The sequence below is a fragment of the Pteropus vampyrus genome, unplaced genomic scaffold (genome assembly GCF_000151845.1).
Source record: "Pteropus vampyrus isolate Shadow unplaced genomic scaffold, Pvam_2.0 Scaffold435, whole genome shotgun sequence".
Classification (NCBI taxonomy): Eukaryota; Metazoa; Chordata; class Mammalia; order Chiroptera; family Pteropodidae; genus Pteropus; species Pteropus vampyrus.
In genome coordinates, this window is record NW_011889216.1 from 6,387 (window position 1) to 22,391 (window position 16,005).

The 16,005-nt window shown below is 42.6% G+C and overlaps 1 protein-coding gene across 1 annotated transcript in view; it reads right to left on the bottom strand.

Moving 5' to 3' along the window:
* Positions 1–3,505: 3,505 nt before the first annotated feature.
* Positions 3,506–16,005, bottom strand: part of MACF1 (microtubule-actin crosslinking factor 1) — a 298,908-nt gene continuing 286,408 nt past the window's right edge. Inside the window, exons 89-92 of the mRNA XM_023523996.1 lie at positions 15,836–15,953; positions 8,980–9,191; positions 5,704–5,833; positions 3,506–4,972 (exon numbers count right to left, since the gene is read on the bottom strand). Coding sequence (XP_023379764.1) covers positions 4,716–4,972; positions 5,704–5,833; positions 8,980–9,191; positions 15,836–15,953 — 717 coding nt within the window. The 3' untranslated portion in view covers positions 3,506–4,715. The remainder of the gene's footprint in view (positions 4,973–5,703; positions 5,834–8,979; positions 9,192–15,835; positions 15,954–16,005) is intronic.

A 16,005-nucleotide genomic window follows, 5' to 3' on the forward strand; every position in this document is an offset into this window, starting at 1 on the left:
TCAGGGTCGTCCTGGGTGACCCTCCCATCCTCTGGCCGCGCGATTGGCGCGGGGCCTCGGCCTCGGGACCCCAACGTAGGGAAAGCGGCCCGATGCAGGGAAAGCAGAAACCTGCGCTCTCGCGGGGCATGTCCTTAAGCGCCCTCGCACGGGCGGAGATCCCGAATCTCATTTCCGCCAGCCCCAACTTGGTGCGCGAAGTGTCGCCCCCAACCCAAAATGAGGCCTCAGTCCCTTGTGGAAGGGCCCCATTGTGCCAGCCCAAAGAGTAAGACGTCTTTCTCTGCAGCCGCGCCCGGGTTCCTAGCCACAGCAGCCCCTCGCCAGCCATCTGGCGCTCTCCCCGCCGTCCCCTTGCGTACACCGCTAAGGGCTTCTCCTTCCCCAATGCCTACTCTGTCGCTGCTCCCAGCGCGCCCACCTACCCAGCTCTTGTGTGCTCCCGACCAGCACCCCCACGACCCACCTATGGGTCGAATCTCCCAGGCGCTGACACCCGCGACACCAAACACCAGCTCTAGGGCGCCCGCTGTGGACCCTGCGTGCTGATCCAGCCATGTGCCGCAGACGCGCACCTGCCTCCAGCCGGGCCAAAGAACTCTGGGGCCCTTCCTGAGCTCCTGGGAACCGCCTTTGCTCATCTTAATTGTCAAGGTCCTCCGCAGCTTGCAAGAGAAGGCCCGTAAAGAAACTTCTGGATTGACCAGCACGTTTCTGCACAGCCTGCTCTTCCCTGCTCTTTCGCACTGTGCTTATTCATTTATGGTTAAGGCGCTGCGCTGTGAAGAAGTGACTCCTAGACTGAGCTCGGACTGTTGGAAGGAATTGGTTGGGACAACAGGAAAGGTCAGTGGGAAGAGAATGTTCCACTCAGAGGAAATAGCTGTCAAGGCCAGAAGATTCCAGAGAGCGTAACGACGGCAGGTAACACTTAGTTAGCACTTACACCTGTTGGGCATAACTTCTTTCACGTTCACACATTGTTATAGGGTAGATGCCAGTTAAATTCTCTCTTTAAACAGATGAGGAAATTGAGGCACGCAAGGTTAAGGGATTCCCCTGGTCACACACAGTGGAGCTGGGTTGGGGCCTCTGTGCATGTGCAGGTGAGCATTCAGTGGAGCCTGGACAGTGTGGGGGCATTTGGGGAGGCTGAGCATGAAGGGTGGTCTAGCTATAGCCCCAAAATGGACTTGCAGGGAGGGTAGATGCGGGCTCTGTACACAAGGTGGTTATGGTGTCTCAATGTAGATTCAAGACGGAACCTCAAAATAAACATGATGTCCAATCAAATTCATTTTCTCATGATCACTTCAAACTTTAAAGAAATATCGTCTTAAATCTAAACAATCATTTGCTGGTGCCTTAAGCCCATGCCTAGTCTACCTTTTACCCAGCAGATAAATTCCCAGTTTGTAAATGCAGATAAGAATGCTGCAAATTAGCCATTGAAGGCGTCCAGTGCAAGGCCAAAGCCTGGATATAGTGGGGACTATGAATTGGAGGGTGGGAGACTGGAGTCAGGCCCTGTACTGGGAAGGGTAGAGAGGATGATGACTGATCCTCTAATGGTGATGGGGAGAAGGGCAGAAAAGCTATTTAGGAGGCTGAATCCACAGCACTTGGTGATTGCATGCAGAGGCAGGGAACAGAGTAAAGGGGGTATTCCCTGTATCAGGCTCTGTCAGATCTCTGAATCTCCTGCCACTTCACTGTCTTTTTCTGTGCCCCTGGGCATCCCTCTGCACTCCCCTTTGAGTCCACATCACATCATTTGGGGCCTCGGACATAGCCTGTTTCAGGTTACGTATTGCCCAATGTTGGGCTCCTGGCTAGACTGGAAACAGCCCAGGGCTGGGCCGATTCTTGTAGTAACAGGAATCACTTATCTCAATTTAGGATGAGTGAAGATAGCTGTGTTCTTTAAACAATGACCTCACATTTCCATAAACAATGCAGGCTGCTCTGTGCTGTGCCCTATCAGAGATGAAGCAGACCAGCTCCCTGCCCGCAAAGCTCCCACTCTAACAGGGTGACAGGTGAACAGTCTTTTTTGAAGGCAGAATGAAGGTTGTGCTGAGGGGTCTGCAAAGTACCTGGAAGAGAGAAGTAGGGGCGGGCGATGTGTGAATGGAATCCCGGAACTCTGGAACTGGAAGGGAACTGGGTGGGGGTTTCTTAGAGAAAGGTATCAAACAAGGGCTTTCCCCAGCCACCTAGCAACTGTAACCTTGGGCACGTTACTTAATCTCTTTCAGGCTGTTTTTCATCTACAAATGGGGATCCCAATTATAGGATTGTGATAGGGACTAAATTGAGATTGTATATAAAGTACTTACGTGACTGGCATACAGTAAGCACCTGATAAATGGTAGCTATTGCCATCCAGGGCCTCAGGAACCCCCATTCATCTGCTACCCTACACCAAATTTGCATTACTGGTTTAGCACTTGTGTCACAACTAATCTTACTTTAACCCCTTTTCTGGCGGCACTTTATTTCCCACATGGTCTTGCATACAAGTGTTTGCTGAATGAAAATATACTTTCCGCAGTTTCCACCACCAGCTGAGCTTTGTCGCAAAGACTGAGGGAAAACCTGAATTACTTGGAAAGAAAAACAAATGACCAGGGTCAAGCTGTTTTTAGCATATTTCTGCAGCCAGGAGGCCTAGAGAGGGAAGCAAACTTAGGTGAAAACACTATCCTATGCAAAGTTTTGGCATCAGTTCCTTGGAGAAGAGTAAGCACTTCCCTCAAGATTCCTTTTCATCTGGATTCATGGCTTCTACAGCTCTGGCAAACATGGCCCATGTCACCAAATTCTGCCATCAGGAGAGGAGTATGACCTAGTGAATAAGAACACAGGTAGCTGAGTTTGAACCTCTCTTAACCTCTCAAGTTCTCTGCTTATTTCCTAGTCTAATTTGTTTTAGAATTAGTTAATATTTGGCCGTTCTAATTATTATAAAGCCAGCTAGGAGCTAGAGGAAATAAAACTGCCAGACTTGAATAGGGAGTCAAGGATTAGATTCAAAGTCCACATTTGCTATTTATGCTGTGATCATAGGCCAATCATGTTCTCATCTACTTTCCCATTCCAGTTTCTCCCTGTGTAAAACAAAGGAGCTAGATTCTATGACCATTTTGATTTCCACCTCTGAAATTCTATCATTTAACTTGAAATTTCAGTGTACTGTGGGAAACTGGCCCCATTTTCTCAAACCCCAAGATCTCTGTGCTTTCTAATTAAGAAATTTTACATATTGGTATTTGTTTAATCAGATAGGTGGGGGCAGATTCCCTACAGATTTACATTAATATTCTATTTCTCTGTTGCCTTGTTAAATGAGGATAAACAAAAAAATCTAATAAGGTCCATAATCTATCCGTTAAGACATCTTGATCTGAATGATGCATTGAAAGACCTAAAACACAATCATATCCCAGAGTAACGTGTTATAGATAAGGTAATGGTTGAGAAGAAAATCAGGAAATACAAAATATTTGTTACTGCAAGCAATTTTAATACAAAAGTGTCTTGTTTTTAAACAGTTCATTGGTAGAGCTTCAGTTTCTGCCTCAATTAAAACCAATTGAGATATCACACAGCAACATGGTCGGAGCTGAAGAGGAACAGCAGCTAAAAACAGGAGCCTCAGACAGCTCCTCTTCATGGTCACTTGGTCAGTTGACTTTATTACGCACAAAAAAAGACGGAAGCAAACGGGACTTGTTAACAAGTGTGCTGGTGAACTCCTTTAAAGGACGAGCAAGTGTTTATGTCCACATTTTCAGAATAGGCTTGTGGAATTCATCCTTCAGTTTGTGGGAAGTTGATCGACCATTTAAATAAAAGAAAAATTGCAGATAAACGAATCTATAATTCACAATGCCGCCAAGGAATCGCCCCTTGCCAAGGGACTGGTCCTGGTGAGCACAGGAGTTATTGGAGGCCGGGCTGGATAGGAAGTTACAAACCAGGACTCTTAAAAACCCCAATGTTCTGATATTTTCCGAAGAGTTACAGTTACCCCTGAATTCTAGCAGCTATTTGTCCTTTAAACACCCATTACTGAAACAGTATTCAAAGACAGTATTGCAATGAAGTCCTTTTGCTGTATTATGTGCAAATGTTACCTAGATGAGGTTCCCTCTCTTCAGCTAAAATCACACATTAAAAATAATGGAAAAAGCAATTAGAAGTGCCCTCCCCTCAGTTCTTGCTAATTGAGGTGTCTGTGATTTACAAAAAAGAGTTCCTTAAACACTGCAGGATTCTTATTTATTTTTTTTTTTAAATATAATTTATCTTGCTGAGATAGCAAGTCAAGTTTATAAAGATGCATTTAGGAATAATCCTAAAAGATAAAGCAGGTTTATAACCCTGCACCACGCAGAAACCCTATTTAGAGGCTTTTTTCTTTTTCTTTTTTTTTTAATACATATTTGTATCTTGACCTTTTCACTTGTTTTTCTCAAATATTTCATTTCTGGGCCCCATCCATTACAGGGTTACCAGGAGGCAAATTTTATCTACATAAATATTCACATGAAAATAGTAACTTACAAAAAGAAAAAAAATAAGGCAGCTTCATAACACAATTATTCTTTTACACTTTTAACAATATAACTTCTCCCGTTCAGAATAAATATACACCCAATGTATGGAGCAGGATTCAAAGTGGACAGAGGGATGGGGGTGCTTGTACAGTGTTATCGCTTGGGACCCAGAGTCCTGGGGGAGGCAGTGGTGGTCTTCTTAGATATGGTTGGGATTTTGGAAGGCTTGTTCAGCCCTCTCCTGGAGTTGCCCTGGCCCCCAGCGGCACTGCTTTCTGAAGTATCTGAACAAGCAGACTGCGTCTCTAAAAGGTCAAAGTCAGAGGCATCACTTCCTCGCCGGCTGCTGGCTCGACTCCCGGCTCGGCTCCCAGCTCGGCTCCCAGGGCGACTGGCTGACTTTTTAGGGTCTAGAATTCAAGAATAAAGCAGCAGCCTTAATAGAGATGTCAGGGTTCTGAACCTAATACCACTGTGCGACCTCAGACAGAGCCTTTCCGAACTCCCATCTCCTCATCTACACAGAAGTCGCTAAAAGCTTTTCTGGCTTTGTGAGTCTACTAAAGAAACTTGTCTCCTGAGGATTAGAAACCAGCTTCTATCAGGGGCACTGTTAACCTCATATGTCCCCAAGGTGGTGTCGAGCAGGACTGATAACTGGGGTCAACCATGGGCAGATTGAGAATGGGGGTGAAGTGATGGCAAACAGATGTGATCTTCCCTTCACTGCTCACCAGCAGTGATAATAAATAAATATGGGGTATTGGAAAAAGTAACTAGAGAACTGCCAGTTGCAACACTGGACAGGCTTCTGTGGAAGGCCCTGCTTCAGGAAGCCCGTTCTTCCTTTTATATTCTCTCAAATATGATCATTTCTGACCAAGAACAGGTGGTTTGGCTTTGGCTGTGGAAGCATCTGCTCGCAGAAGGCAAGACTGAGCTGGCTGTAGTGATAGGAGAAAAAGTAAAGGTCAGAAAATCTGCAGGTTTGTCTTTCTGGGCATCACACCTAAGTGCTGCTCTCAAGGTCTGCTCCTTGTGGAGCAGTGAAGCACTGACGATGGGCTGCGGTTTCCCAATTCCGGGCCTGGCCGCCCCCTGCCTCCCATCCCAGTGCACAGGTATTATGACAGGTACTTACCTGCCCGATTAGTTTTGGCACCTGTGGAGGCTGGGGAAGAACTATTGCTAGTATCACCAGCAAGGGATGTTCGACTAGAATGAAAGGTTGGTGTTGGCCGTTTCAACTTGCTGCCTGTTGATGGAATAACCTTAAAAAAAAAAAAATAAAAAGGTTATATTTACTCGGTGAAATCTTTGATAGAAACTAAAATATACAATTAAAAATTTAAAAGGCTTCCTTATGTCTAACTGAAAAGCAAATTAAAAGTCCAGGAAAACAAAGACTGATTTTGAGAGTGTCTCAGGTCATATATTTTGATGATTCCCAAAATAAAGGTTTCACGTTCCAATTTAAAATTTCAAAATGCTTCCAATACTCTTTATCTTACTGCCAAATTTCCACTAGAAATGGAAAAAGAAATCCTCAAATGGACAATAGTTATAATGAACAAAAATATAGCGAATGAGTAAAGGAAAAAAATCCAAATAATCCCAAGCATCAAAGTTTTGGGGTTAGAATGTGAAATGAGTTCTAGTCCCAAATATTTAATATGGAGAACCAAACATTAATCTCTATCACTAGGTAGGTGCAGAAACTTCAAAGTCTTTCAATCTATTTACTCACTAGTTAAATGCAGGGAAAATTACTTGACTTGTGGATTGAATGATCAGAAGTACACAAGAGAGGCTACTGTGATATCAGGAGCCAGAAGACCTGGGCTTGGGTCTGGGATCCATGATTCACCTAAATTAACATCTGTGTCTTTACTTCTCTCTCAGGAAATCAGGGCTACGTCTTGCCTTTCGGACTTCATTTCTCACCTACCCCCTCTCGTTCAGTCCATCCCAGCACCACTAGCCTCCTTGCTGTCCCTCTGACAGCCCAGGGAGGTTTCCTGTTTGTTGTCTGTCTTTCCTGTATTAAAGTATAAACTCCATAAAAGCAGGGATTTTGTTTTGTTTACTATCATACCCTCAGCACCTAAAACACTGTCTGGCACAGAAGAGGGGCTCAATAAAAACTTATTGAATGGATAAATCATGTGTTGAAGCACTTCCTAAACTGGAAAAGAGCTGCTACCAGTAGGAGCTACATTTCCTGAGTGTTTTTTTTTGTTTTTTTTTTTTTTTTAAATAAAGACAGTAGTAGACCTAATTTGGAGAAAGAGTATTTTAAATTTGTTTAAAGTATCACTTTGTGCCACAGCATGATATTCTATTTTTTCTTTGAAATCAACTGTGTAAATTGTTTTCCAGGACCTTTAAAGATGTTTATACAAACAGAAGAGTAAAGCAACACATTTCATTGTGATTCTTGTATTTCTTTAATTTATAAAGAAACAGCAGAAGCGACAGAAAGTGATTAACATTTAAGCGCAAACCCTCCTGGCCCACACAGGAGGAAGAGCACCAGTTTCAGAATCTATCATTGGTGATGACCACAGCCCCGGAGAACCTAGGCTGGGATCCGCAACAGGAGATGGCCTGGCTGCAGAACACCAACAGGCAAGGAAAGATGAAATCACAAAATGAAACGAAAGGTAACACCATAAGACAAAACAAAAAGGGTGACCTATCAGAATCCTATGAGAATTTGCAGTTCATAATTAAAACATTTAAAATTTTAGAACCTTTGGAACTTTCATGAAACTGGAGCCATTAAGGAAGAAGAAAAGCAAGAAAAGCAGGTTGAGTCTTGGGGTTTTAGTGGCAATAGGTCCCCAGATCATATTCTAAACCAGATCTGTTTCTGAACTGGAGTTTTAGCTTGGAGCGGGGTGAATCCCAATGCAGTGGTCCATTCACAGGCATTGGCTTCTTGTACCTCTCGAAGTCTCGGGCTGAAGCACTACATGACTGAAGGCAGTGCGATCTTCTGAGGCACAAGAACCCAATGTTTCCCAGCATGAGCTGGAATGCAAATTGTCCTGCTATCAGATAAGCTGCTAGCCCATGTTTTGTTTCTGAAACACTGCTCTTCCAAAAGTGCTGGGGCATTTTAATGATCGCACATGAACATGCTTGACTGTTCATATGCATTCCAATCAAGGCTACAGAAACCCAAGTGCCTGGGCCAAGAAATCCAGAAGCTAAATTCTGAGCCTCAGAGCAGTGTTTGCTGATAGTGCGCTTGGCTGAAGTAGGCAACACCCACGTCCCAAACTAGCATAGTGACGCCAACCACCCTGGGGATGTGGCTCAGGGAAGGGGCACCACTCTTCTGTTCTCAGCAAAGACAGAAAACTCTTGAACATGCACCATACTTGAATTTCAAGTGTTCATAACTCATCTGTGTATCTGATAACTGTAGGTTCAAAGAAGCCTGATTATAAATAATATTAATATACAAATCACCAGGAATGACCTATGTTTATCACCCTCAACCAATATCATTCTAAAGACTATTAGAAAGTTGTTAAACAATCTAGTTTTAGGCATCTCTTATTTATTTCTGATTTTGGTGAATTTGAGTTAGAAACACCTGAAAAACACTTGACTAGATGAATCGGCTGTGAGAGCAAGCACCATAAAGATGGAAAAGAGCATGGACTTGTGTCAGGAAGAGCGGCCGGTCAAGTTCTTGGCATCAGCGAGGGCCTCGCCTTGACTGTGTCTTTTAGTCAGCAAAGCCATACTCTACCTCGGGGCTGGGCAGCTGGAGGTCAGGATAATGACTGTCCCTGACAGGGGTGCCAGCTTTACTGTTTACCAACCAAGGTTTGTCATAACAGCGAGAGAACTGAAGTGGCGTCTGCGAAATGGAATCCAAAGGGAAGGACGGGAACAATTGAAAATGGAACAGAAAGGGAGCAAATTGGGAACATAAAAAAACAAATAGAAGACACTAAATTTTAAAGAAACAGAAAACAAAAACAATATGCACATCAGTCCAATGGGATGAAAATAACCAGGCAGAAAGGCAACAGCATTCTTCATATACAACCCATCCTAACGACAAACTTTTCTGCTAGCTCCAGCTGCACAGACAGTGCCTGGATTTTCAAAATCCGTAACTCTGGATGGGCTGAAATTCAAACTGAGAATATGTGAAAAAAAAAAAAAAAAAGTACTTCTGACTTAATGATGGGAGTCCATATTTTAGTGAACGTCCTTTGCAGTCACCTTAAAGGCCCTTATTTGTGTACTGCTAGGGCCTGGTCAGCCTGGCCTAGGTAGAGCTTGGTGTGTATGTCCCATGTTCCTCTTCTCTGAAGCCTTTCAGAGGCTACACTGAACAGTGACATCTGCAAAGACGGAGGTGGGGAAGGAGGCCATAAGGGTGTTCAGTACGTACCTTAGTACCACTTGCTGGGGTGGCTGGAGAAGACGGCATGGATGTACAGCTGTGGTTACTCTGACTAGCACTTGAGCTGGAGCGGGTAGGGGAAGCTGCCCGGGAAGACGGTTTGGACCTTCGACCCCGTGACCGGAAAGGTGTCATTCCCTGGGACGCTCCCTCAGGGAGGATGAATTTCTCTCTAAGTTCAATGTTAGTTCTACCTCGTGCTATAAAAGAAAATAAACACACACACACACACACACACACACTAACGTTAATCTTAAAAAAATATATCTTTGATGGTCATACAGCTGCTTGACCCCATAAATTATATAAGTTATGAGTTTAGTACTATCTGTGGATTCTTCTAAAATAAGAGATTAATCCATGAGCTATTAGCCTTGTCATGATTCTTGCACACAGCAGACACATTAATAAGCCCTTTAGTTTGCTGTAATCAAGAAATCTTTGTATACAAATGTATACAGAATGCCACTGCATTCTGCTGTCACGAGTGTATCTTGCCACTGTCACCTGGGGTAAGCACATTGTAGCTGGTCAGGGAGAGCAGATGCAGCAGTACAGACTTCTGAAATTGAACCCCTTTTCTCTCTCATAGGACATGTGTACTTTTTAGTCAGCTCTTGCAGGATACATGGTAATAAAAATGTGGAGAAAAACAGATCATTGAAATTGACATTGTCCAGACTCTTCTATTTGAATTCAGTCGATAACAATCCTAAAGGGGCCCAGGAACTTGGGACATTAAAAAGGTCAGGACAGAATCACTAAGAAGTAAACATGTGGGAGGAGAGAGAGAAAGAGAGAAAGATCAAGACCATGCATTAAACTTGCCAGTGAGGAACTGTTAGGTTAAAAACTGAAAGCTTGAGGGACATCTACAAGTGGGAGAGAAACAACAAGGTAGAAAGAAATGGAAACAGCAGTGAAGGCCAACAGGTGCTGTCCGAGGCTTTCTAGAGCTATAAGACCAGAACTTAAAATGTGGATTCAGTCAGAAGATACCAAGTACGGCCAACACAAATGTTAAATGTGAAAGACGTCAATTCAAAAGAAATAATTCCTCTGGAATATGTTCTTAGATTATTTCTCACTGAAAGGTGTTATATTCCAATAACGTTCTACTTCCTCATCCATCCTCAACTATTTGCTTTTTAGAATGTAGTAGAAAGATCTACACAAACAGGACTGCTGGTGAAGCTGGGGAAAAGAGAACCATTATAAACAAAATATTTGTGGTTCTTTTTTATATTAGATTTTTTACTTTGGCCAGAAACTACAAATCTAGAAGGTTACAGTCAATTGTGCCTACTCTCGCTTCTGCCCAACCCAGTATGTCCTCAAGAAATCTGAGGAATCTTGGTAGATTCGGATTTTAAATCCGGTTGTATGGGTGTCCCAGCAGAGTGCTTCCATATTCCTACATTAAATCCAAATTCTTCTCAATATATTATGTTGATATGACATACCAAAGTATCAGGTTAAAAGGGCTAACCTGGATGTCTAAACCTCCGAGTTTACAGTCCAGGCCCTGCTGCCAACCAGGTGTTCCCGCTCTGGGTGGCCTCGGTTTCCTCAGGGTTACGAGAGGGGATTGGGCTGACTGATCTCTAAGACTAGGGTCTTCCTTGTCTGCATGGTCTATGATTTAAAGAAATGCTAAGCTGTTTCTTTCTTTCTTGGGCCCCAACAGAACGTGCCCCTTGCAGTTCCTTCCCTGGCCCTCAGTTCTCTAATAAGCCATTTCTGGACTTGAGTGCTATACTCTGTGCCTACACTAATGAGTCTCAAAAAGAATTTCCTTCAGCACTAACTTAGGTACATCAGTAAGACTTCACATCACTAAAAACTTATTTATCTTGTGTTTGCTGAAGGACATCCTAAGAATTGTTTATTGCCTTAAGCCATAAAGAACTTCAGATGTGTGGTTAAACCTAGTAAACATTTAATAGTTCACTTCTGAATCAACTCTCCCAGAAAACAACAAGAGTGATTCAAGAGGAAGACTTTGAAATGGCATCTCAGAAGAGGGTAACGACATTTTAAATGTAATAATGTAATGACAATATCCTGTTTCCCATGCTCTGTATAACTTACTAAGTGTGATCAGGGGCAGCAGTACACTTGACTGTCACCAGCAACCAGTCAGCCTCTCTATGTCAAATACAAAGAAAGAGCAGCACTCACAGAGGCTGAGGTCAAGGAAAGTCATGGTAGAGCTGGGACTAGCACTGATGTCTTCCACGCCCCCACACCCCCTCGGCTTTTTACATCATCTACGGCAGTTGTCTCCACTCTCCCCTCATCCCACTCAGGCATAGTTCTATCCCCACCATGCCACTGAAATCACTCTGGCAAATAAACACTAATAATTCAGGAGGGAACACTTCTAATTGTAGAAGTTTGTAAAAGACAAAAAAAGTACAGAGAGAATAAAAATTGCTTAATCTTACAACCTAGAGGACATCACTATTAACATGTTGGTGTGTCTTTACTCCCTTGCACAACTGTATATAATATTTAATACAGAAATATGAGAACATTTCTTCATGCTCTACATGTCATGCATAATTTCAACCAGTGGCAAAGTATTTCATCATATGGACGTCAATTTAACCAATCTTATGTTTTTAATTTGCTTACAATCTTTTAAACATCGTATACAATGTGATAAACAACTTATAAAATTTTTGCATACATCTGATGTTTTCCTTAGGATAAATTTCTACAAGTGGGTTTGCTAAGAAGAAAGAGGCAGACTTAAGGTTTCTGATACATGTCAAGTGATGTCTAAAATTTTATACCAAGGTACAGTCTCCAAAATAATGTACGAATATATTCGATTTACTTCACTCTGGCCAATGCTCCTGTATTATTGAGGGAGAAAGAGTGAGTGAGTGAATGAGAGAGAGAGGGAGGGAATGCGCATGTGTGCAGGGGGAACACACATGTATGTATGCAGGTAAAAATCTACCATGTGACAGGTAAAAACAGCTCTCTGCTGTTAATATGCACGGAGGGTGGGATGGGGGGTTATTAACTTCTCTTTTCCTGAAGCACTCCCCTCCCTTGGCTCCTAGGACACTGCTCTCTTGCTTCTGCTCCTTCCTGCCCACTTCTTAAACATTGATATTCCTTTGGGTTCTGTCCAGTCCTGTTCTCCCTCTTAGATTTTCAACCTGGTGATGAGCTCATCCACCTGAGACTTCAAAAGTATCAGGTTAAAAGGGCTAAATCATAGGTCATGGCTGACTCCCAAATATATCCCAGCAGACCCTACTCCTGGAGGTCAGAGGTTTTGCCAATCATTGATTAGACACGGTCAAAGCCAGAAACTTGGGAGCCAATACAGGTCCCTCCCTCCTGATGGCAGTTTGGTCTATTGATAACCTTCTAATGCTTCTTGAGTCCTGGAGTCTTTCCACGCCCTCCTACACTGTGTGGTTCAGGCAGCATCTCCTCCACCCTGGATACTGTAAGGGGCTTCTAACTGGCCTCCTTGGTTCTCATCTTATTCCCCCTTCCTCCCTTACTCCTCACCCCTGACTGCATTTCTCAGTAAAAATCTGATATCTGTAGACGACTCAAAAATCCTTCCATGGTCTTTCATTGCTAACAGAATGAAGGATTTGAGGAATCTCCTACAAAAACAAGTTTAGTAAATACTGTATGCAACATTTCTCCGTGGAAAGCCCTAACACAATTGCTACTTTGTAAGCTCTGAGAAATCCTGCAGTAACGAAATATGCATTTGACCATTATTATTTTTTTTTTGTTTTTGAGGATCACATCTTGCAGACCAGACTCTGAAGGTAGCCATTTCAAGTTCAGTTTTCAATTACCAAAGAGGCCATCATTTTCTAAGGAACTTATGCTAGCCACCTGATGTTGGCTACAATAGGCTTGTTAACATTTGATTCTAAGCTATTGTTCAATGGGTATAGTCTTGGTTTTATAAGATGAAGTTCTATGGATGGGTGATGGTGACAGCAAAACAGTGTGAATGTACTTAAATGCCATTTAACGTAAAAATGGTTAAGACAGTAAATTTTGTTATTTATGCGTATTTTATCATAACTTAAAAAAAAAAAAAAATCAGTTCTAAGCCAAACCGTGTCTTAAATCTTTAGAAAGTTTTTCTAGATTTTCACTAAAATTTGGGAGAACTAATTGGTGTAATGCTCAAAAACATACAAAGTACCCTAGGGTAAAGGTATATCTATTCATTAGGTGGGGGCATTGTTTTTATCTCCATCCAAAACATCATGATTTCCTTTGCCATGGATGGATTCAGAAGCTGAAATCTCCCATTCTGGCAGTACCAGGAACCTACCTAGTTGAAGATTTTCACTTTTTACATTTGGCTAAAGCAATGTGCAGTTTGAGATGTCTTTTTAAACAGTTGTGTAAAAGGAGATAAATGATTGTAAACACTGGTATTATAACCTTGTGTATTCTGTCTTCAGTATAAGAATCGCTATGATCCAGAGAGCCAAGGAAAAGCAACGAATACAAAATCTACTCCAAGTGGAGCTTCTAGAAGCCACAGTGACCCTCACAGGATCCTAGGCAGCTTCAAGAAATTTTTCTCATGATGCTCATGCCTTTCCAAGTCACTTATATTCACCCGAGCCCTTAAGTGTTCACCTCCTAGCACAATTTTTATTTGAACAGAAGTAGCTCATCCTGTCCATCACTGGTAGAGTTATAATAGCTAAGGCTGCCGGGGAGTTCCGGATTCTGCAACCAAAGGAATTGAGATGATTATTGAGCTCTAGGAGGGCACACCTATAGAGGCAGAGAGGAAAACCTTACCTTATGTGCTCCAAGGGATGCTGAAAAGGGTACTATGTTCCACAGAAAATAGCTACTAGATGGCCCTCCAAATTTCCCTGGGGTTCCAATTTTTAGCTAATAAGGACAACGCAAGCAGTGTTCTCCTTGGCCAGCAGCATAATGTTATCATAAATACAGCAAGAAGAGCAGGCAGCAAACAGGCATCCAAAGATCCCAAAATGTCACATGCAGTGCCTCTTTTGTTTAGTCCAATCATACATGACACAGAAAATAAAACCTCATTAATAGATTTAAAAAGGAATAATGTTGTTTTACTGAGTTAAGGTTAAAATGATGTCTATTACTCCTCATTTAAAATAATGAAAGAGGACTTTTATATCAAGGAAATTGGTTTGTAATATAATTAAATTCTAAAACTGATTAAACCCTTTCCAGTTTTGACCAGAGGTGTTTCAAAATTAACTATTTTCTTAAAAAAAAGAATTAATGAAAATTGTTACTCTGGTTTAGTGGAATAAATGCAGAATTAGTTAAAATAAGAGGAACCATTTATGGGAATATCTGAATTCATGTGAGAACTGTACCTTTTAGATCTAAATGCTTCAGAATATGACTATAAACCACTTCCAAAGAGGTTATGTAACCATACTGTAAACATTTTTGCTAGGTTTATAAATAAGCCTTAATACTTTAATTATGCAGGCTGAACCAGTAATGCACACAAAATGGGGGAGGTGGTGGGTATGTCAGTTCCTGAGCCACACAGTGTATCGGTCAGGAGCACATACTCTACAGCCCGACTGTCTTGGATTTAATCCAGTCTCTGCCATTTATTACTTGTCTGTTCTTGCTTAGGTAAGTTATTTAACTTTCCTATGCTTCAATCTCCTATTATTATCTCTAAAATGGAGATAATAATAATAACTACACCTTGTGCGGGTGTAAATGTGTTATTGTAAAGTGTTTATAATAATGTGTGGCGTATAAAGTTATATGAGTATTTGTGAAATAAATAGAACTCAACGAATTCTATGGGTTTTGGCTCAATAAGAGTATTATATGCTGTCAACTTGTAGTTGTTAGAAAAGCTATGGTTTGGCTATTTCAAAGCATTCATAAAGGCAGCAAATACAGAGCCAAGAGGTGCTACAGTTTACGAAGCAAAGCCATTCTCAGCAGGATGGGGTAAGGGTAAGAGGGACAAAGCTTAAAAGCCAACCTATGGGAGACTGACTGGAAATCGAAGAGCTGGAATCAGAGTGCTTTATTTTACTCCCAGGATGGTGAACTAGAACAAAAAATATATAAACACAAAGAAACAGAGCAGGAAATGCAGAAACTAGTCAAGAAAGACACACTGGCAGACAGTGGGGGAGCCTCTTGTATACCCACATGCAGCTTGGCTAAAAGGAAAAAGGAAAGGACGCAGTTGAGAGGATTTAGCAACTGGAATTTGGTTATTTCTCCCCTTGCTGCAGTCCTTACACGTCTCTAGCTGTAGGTGCCACCACTCATATTAGATGTACTGTTTTCTTTTGTCTTTGGGCTGTAATGCCAGCCTTTTCATGTTTAGCAGATATACTCCACGGTCTTGCTTAGGTAATCATCTGTCTTAGAAGTGTTCAGGCTCACTGCTAGGTGTTCCTTATCTCGCATCCTGGTCAAGGGAACGCCCCACTCCTTCCTTGCATGGGAGGGGCCTGATACTCTCCCCTAGTTTCAGACAAAGGGGTCTGGAGCATAACAGGGACCCTATAGGGCTTCATCAGGCTCCTTTCTAGGCTACTGTTTATTTAACACCACACACCGTAACAGTCGATGACACCAATAAAGTCTCATTACTGTCTCCCCCAAGAGCATGAACCTCTCCTGCTTTCTCCCCATGGTCTACTCTGTCATCCCCAAGTTCTAATCTGCGCTAGTGAGATGACATCTGGACAGCTCAACAACAAAATAAATGAACAGACCCTACCACCAACAGTTTGTATAAGCACAAAAGACCAGTGGCGAGGGCGTACCTAACGTGTAATTCATGTTCAGGATGGTTCCTTACCTCGGCAGGGGTCGTTTTTCACTAAAAATTCGTCCAGGGCCATCCATCCTCCACCGACGCGGACCATCACGGTGCTGCGCAGGATGCGGACCAGCCGCAGCTGCTGGGAGTCTCCGAACTGCAGGACCAAGGAGAAGCTGATGAGTGCACGCCTCGGCGCAGGCAGACCA